The sequence below is a fragment of the Clarias gariepinus genome, chromosome 24, assembly GCF_024256425.1.
Source record: "Clarias gariepinus isolate MV-2021 ecotype Netherlands chromosome 24, CGAR_prim_01v2, whole genome shotgun sequence".
Classification (NCBI taxonomy): Eukaryota; Metazoa; Chordata; class Actinopteri; order Siluriformes; family Clariidae; genus Clarias; species Clarias gariepinus.
The window spans coordinates 1,042,501-1,048,373 of NC_071123.1; the positions used below are offsets into that span (position 1 = coordinate 1,042,501).

Genomic DNA, 5,873 nt, shown 5'->3' on the forward strand with positions numbered 1-5,873 from the left:
ACACAAGGTGCTCATGTTCCTCTTTTTTCTCAATTTTTTTTGAGGTGTTTCGTGAGTTTCACTTTTGGTTCTTCTGGTTTCCGTCTGTTACAGAACACGGCGCAAGTTTTCCTGGTTTTCCTCTTCCCTATTCATAGTTCCTGTTTCAGCTTCTTTTTCCCTTAACAGCATAAAAGAACACTGTGTGTGTGTGTGTGTGTGTGTGTGTGTGTGTGATACCTGGTGTTCCTGCATATCCTTTAGTTGTCTTTTTTTCTGGAGTAAGTTCCACAGCCAACCCGAGATCAGACAGTCGCACATGACCTTAAAAACCCACACAAACACAAAAAAATATTATTTGTACAGAACAGGTGTTTTGTGTGTGTGTATGTGTGTGTGTGTGTGTGAGTGTATGTTTACCTGCATCATCGAGGAGAACATTCTCAGGTTTCAGGTCTCTGTAGATGATCCGGTGTTGGTGTAAACGTTCTAATCCACATATGATCTGAGTGCAGTAGAAAGCTGCTCGCACTTCACTAAAGCCTGGATTCTTTTCAGCTACATCATACATGTGATACCTGCAGAAAGACGGGGACAGAAAGACAGAGACAGAGAGAGGGGACAGAGAGACGGGGCAGGGAGAGACAGAGAGCAGAGAGAGACAGTGGGCAAAGAGAGACAGGGACAGAGAGACAGAGAGCAGCGAGAGACAGGGGACAGAGAGAGACAGGGGGCAGCGTGAGACAGGGGGCAGGGAAAGACAGGGGGCAGCGTGAGACAGGGGGCAGGGAAAGACAGGGGGCAGCGTGAGACAGGGACAGAGAGACAGAGAGCAGCGAGAGACAGGGGGCAGAGAAACAGAGACAGAGAGACAGAGGGCAGCAAAAGACAGGGGCAGAGAGAGACAGAGGGCAGAGAAACAGGGACAGAGAGACAGAGAGCAGCGAGAGACAGGGGACAGGGAGAGACAGGGAGCAGAGAGACAGAGACAGAGGGCAGCGAGAGATAATGGGCAGAGAGAGACAGGGGGCAGAGAAACAGGGACAGAGAGACAGAGGGCAGCGAAAGACAGGGGACAGGGAGAGACAGGGGGCAGAGAAACAGAGACAGAGGGCAGCGAGAGATAGCGGGCAGAGAGAGACAGGGTGCAGAGAAACAGGGACAGAGAGACAGAGGGCAGCGAGAGACAGGAGGCAGAGAGAGACAGGGGGGGAGACAGGTGTGGAGAGACTGGGACAGAGAGACGGGACAGAGAGACGGGGAAGAGAAATGGAGATAGAGAGACGGGACAGAGAGACGGGGGAAGAGAAATGGAGATAGAGAGATGGGGACAGATGGATAAGGACAAAGAAATGGAGCAAAGAGACAGTGACAGAGAAATGAATCCCTGATTAGTCCAACACAACCATCATGTGGCCAAAAACCATAACCGCGCCTAAAGAGTACTTAATCTCACGGTGCCTCTGCACCTTTAAATTGCGAAAGGAATTCCAGATGTCATTTGTTCCACAACCCAAAAACATTCGTATAAAAATGATTAACACAAAATATAAAACTAATTAACCTGCACTGGAGTTGAGAGAGGAGAGAAGGAGGAGGAGGAAGAGGGGGATTTATTTTGTAGGACAACTTTCACACACACACATGATGTTGAGTTTACGAGTAAAGCACTTGCACTGAGACTAAGCATAGGAGACGATTGCCCACAATCCCGCAGCGCTAATGCAAGAGAGAGAGAGAGAGATAGAAAGAGAGAGAGACAAAGTGTATACGGACTGCTCGAAGTGGAAAAACCTTGCTCGTTTATCAAGTTTATTTAAACATGTGGCTTGTTTTGCAAAACACTAACAAAGTTACAAACTAAGTTACTCGCAATCTAAGGTTTTACTGTTATGTGAAATGTAACAGTGTTGTCTCTGTGCCTTTGAATCACGAGGGGAATCCCGGGCGCCGCTCTATCAGCTGTTTTCCACTGTACTGGACTGTGAACTCTGGTTTCTTGAGGATTTTCCGAAAATTAGGATTATTCACAATCAGGACAGCTTTACAGGACAGATTCATTGAAAATGTTGAGGCCAACTCATTTCTCCCACACACACACACACATAATACCGGACTTTAGATATTTTATACATTTATTTATTTACACACTGAAAATATTGTATATAATTGTAAATATTGATATCTGGTACGCTGTGGGTCACGTCATTGCAGAAGAACTGCTGGAAAAGCCGCTTCCCGATGGGCTGGAGAACACACATGTTGTGGAAGGTCGAGCGTGGTCGAGCGTGGTCTTCAGGAGGGACTCACACTCCCGGATGTGTGGAAGGTTCAGTCTCGCTCTGTATTTCTTATCTCGCATCGCTGCGGCTACTGAAGCGTCCATGGCACCGCGAGCCGAGACGTACGCAGAATCATCACAGAACACAGAGTAACAATTAGCTAATAATCCATCTCTCTCTCTCTCTCTCTCTCTCTCTCTCTCTGTTAAACGATTACCTAATGGCCTAATTGGTCTCTATGAAGCTAAGATCACAGACACACACACATCGCTTATAATCGCTGCGGTTCCTCTCCTGACATTTAAAGTTGATAAACTTTGTTTATTAGATCAGTTTGAGTGACAGAGTGTCACACACACACACACACACACACACACACAACCAAATATAGTACAACCTGCAGAGAAATGCTTATTGTGAAATATCTGTGACATAAATCAGTGTTATATTACACCGCGTTCCAAATTATTATGCAAATGGGATGTAAGTGTCATAAACATTAAATGTTTAATTATTTAATTAAACTCATGGATGGTGTTGTGTCTCGGGGCTCTTTGGATCACAGAAATGAATCTCAGACATGTCTGATAATTAGTTTCCCAATTAAAGGAAAAGTACTGCAGAAGGTTGTTCCACATTATTAAGCAGGTTTCAAGCGAAATGGGAAAGAAAAAGGATCCCTGCTGCCGAAAAGCGACAAATAGTGCAATGCCTTGGACGTGGTATGAAAACATTAGATATTTCATGAAAACTTAAGCGTGATCATCGTACTGTGAAGATGTTTGTGGCTGATTCAGATCACAGACAGGTTCGTACAGATAAAGGCAGAATGAAGAAGGTTTCTGCAGGACAAATTCATCGGATTAAGAGAGCAGCTGCTGAAATGCCATTACAAAGCAGCAAACAGGTATTTAAGGCTGCTGGTGCCTCTGGAGTCCCCCGAACCTCAAGGTGTAGGATCCTTCAGAGGCTTGCAGTTGTGCATAAACCTACTATTCGGCCGCCCCTAGTCAATGTTTACAAGCAGAAACGGTTGCAGTGGGCCCAGGCATAAATAAAGACAAGTTTTTAAACACAGTCTTGTTTACTGATGAGTGTCGTGCAACCCTGGATGGTCCAGATGGATGGATGGTTGGTGGATGGCCACCATGTCCCAACAAGGCTGCGACGTCAACAAGGAGGTGTCGTGGTCATGGGGAGAGAGTATATTGACTGAGATGGGGAAAGTATATTGACTGACCACTTACTTCCATGGTACAAAAAGAAAAACCGTACCTTCCGTAACAAAATCATCTTCATGCACCACAATGCACCATCTCATGCTGCAAAGAATACCTCTGTGTCACTGGCTTCTATGAGAAACTCATGGTGTGGCCACCATCCTCCCCTGACCTCAACCCCACTGAGAACCTTTAGAGCATCCTCAAGCAAAAGTTCTATGAGGATAGGAGGCAGTTCACATCAAAACAGCAGCTCTGGGAGGCTATTCTGACATCCTGCAAAGACATTCAAGCAGAAAGTGTCCAAAAGTTCAATGGATGCAGGAATTGTGAAGGTGATATTAAAGAAGGGTCCTATGTTGAGATGTAACATGCCTCGTAAGGATGTTTTTGATTTAAATAGCTTTTGATTTCAGTAAATATGACCTCATAATGCTGCAAAATCAACAAAATCCCATTTTCAGTTCTTTACAACCTATAAAATGTTTTAACTCTGTTGTGCGTAATAATTTGGAACAGTGCATTTTCAGTTTTTTATTTTTGAAAAAAAAAAAAATTATCATTAGGAGGTTTGTTCAATAAAATTTAAAATATACACTAATGGTTGATGACTTGAAAATGATACTGACTGTCATTTGCATTGACTAATTATGAAAGCCAGTGAAATATATCATTTGCGTAATAATTTGGAACGCAGTGTATACAGTATATACTATATGTGCGATATAAAGGTTGTAACAGATAGGTGGCAGTATAACTCTGATCAGTTGTGTGTTGAGTCAGGCTAAAGAATATATAAATCATATACACTGCATATATATATATATATATATATATATATATATATAGTATATAGGATTTATATATCCTTCAGCTTGACTCTGCACTTATATATTATATATACATTATATAACACATTATACATACATATATACATTATATAACATTATATATATATTATATATATATATACACAGTGGAACCTCGGATTACGAGCTTAATTCGTTCCGGAAGTGGGCTCGTATTCCAAAACACTCTTAAACCAAATTAAATTTTCCCATAGTAAATAATGGAAACTTAAATTATTCGTTCTACAGCCCAAAAAAATAAATACATAAATATAATTAATACAAAATATAAAGTAAAAATAAAACAAATTAACCTGTACTTTACCTTAAAAAAATGTAAAATTAAACCCCGACAGATAAGGGTTTTCGTTTGTGCATGCAGAGTGTATGTGTGTAAAATGTGCGCGCACACACACACACACACACACATTAACGGATAGACCATTTTTACAACCATTTAAAAATTAGCAAGGAACATTCCTAGTCACACTCACGTGAGCGCATACTAACAGGATCACTGCTGTAAGTAAAACAACAACAACAAAAAACAAATTAAACAGCTCCTCACCTTTGAAAACAATCGCGACAGAGAGGAGTTTGTGTGTTTATTTGGCAACCTGAGAGGAGGGGGGATGAAGAGGGGCTCGCTCGCGTTTACGGCCCCCTTCTCTCAGGTCGCGACTGTTTTCAAAGGTGAGGAGCTGTTTAATTTTTGTTGTTGTTGTTGTTGTTTTACTTTACAGTAGTAATCCCGTTAGTATGCACTCACGCGAGTGTGACTAGCGATGTTCCTTGCTAATTTTTAAACGGTTTTAAAAACGGTCTCTCCGTTAATGTGTGTGTGTGTGTGTGTGCGCGCGCACGCCCATCTCACACACACACACACACACACACACAGCGCGTGTGTGTATTCACCCAGCAGGAGAGACGATTACCTACAATTCTGCTGCAAGAGAGAGAAAAACCGTTGGCTCACTTGTGATGACGTAACGCTCGTTGTTAAAACAAGAAGCGCATGCGTGAAACATGATACTCGGTGCTCGTTAACTAAGACAATGCTCGTTTTTCAAGTAAAAAAAAAATAAAAAATTGTTGCTCGTCTTGCAAAACACTCGTAAACCTCGTTACTTGTAATCCGAGGTTCCACTGTATATATATATATATATATATATATAAACGTGGAGTTGTACCAGTTCATTAATCTTCAGCAACTCTGAATAAATCACAATTATTTATTCACAATATATTTTCAAAACTTATAAGCAAGAGTACTGCACACACACACACACACACACACACACACAAACAAACACACACACACACTAACCTTCATCACTTACCTTTTCAATTATTAAGCCATACACTCTCACTGTACACCACCAAGAGACATCAAACTAAATTGTGTGTGTGTGTGTGGATTTAAGGAAGGGTGTCTGTCACAAACTATTAGTGTAAACCACTTCTTAACACAGCCACACAATCCCGATCTCTCATATCTCTCTAAAATTAACACTTAATGCCAATGACAAAAAAAAGACAAACCC

General features: G+C 41.8%; 1 protein-coding gene across 1 annotated transcript in view; it reads right to left on the minus strand.

Annotated features, from left to right (window-relative positions):
* grk1b (G protein-coupled receptor kinase 1 b) overlaps window positions 1–3,514 on the minus strand; it is a 4,144-nt gene extending 630 nt beyond the window's left edge. The window contains 7 exon segments of the mRNA XM_053485925.1: window positions 63–84; window positions 220–303; window positions 400–557; window positions 1,381–1,448; window positions 2,172–2,255; window positions 2,258–2,497; window positions 3,509–3,514. Of these exon segments, the coding sequence (XP_053341900.1) occupies window positions 63–84; window positions 220–303; window positions 400–557; window positions 1,381–1,448; window positions 2,172–2,255; window positions 2,258–2,497; window positions 3,509–3,514 (662 nt within the window).
* Between the last annotated feature and the right edge of the window lie 2,359 nt (window positions 3,515–5,873).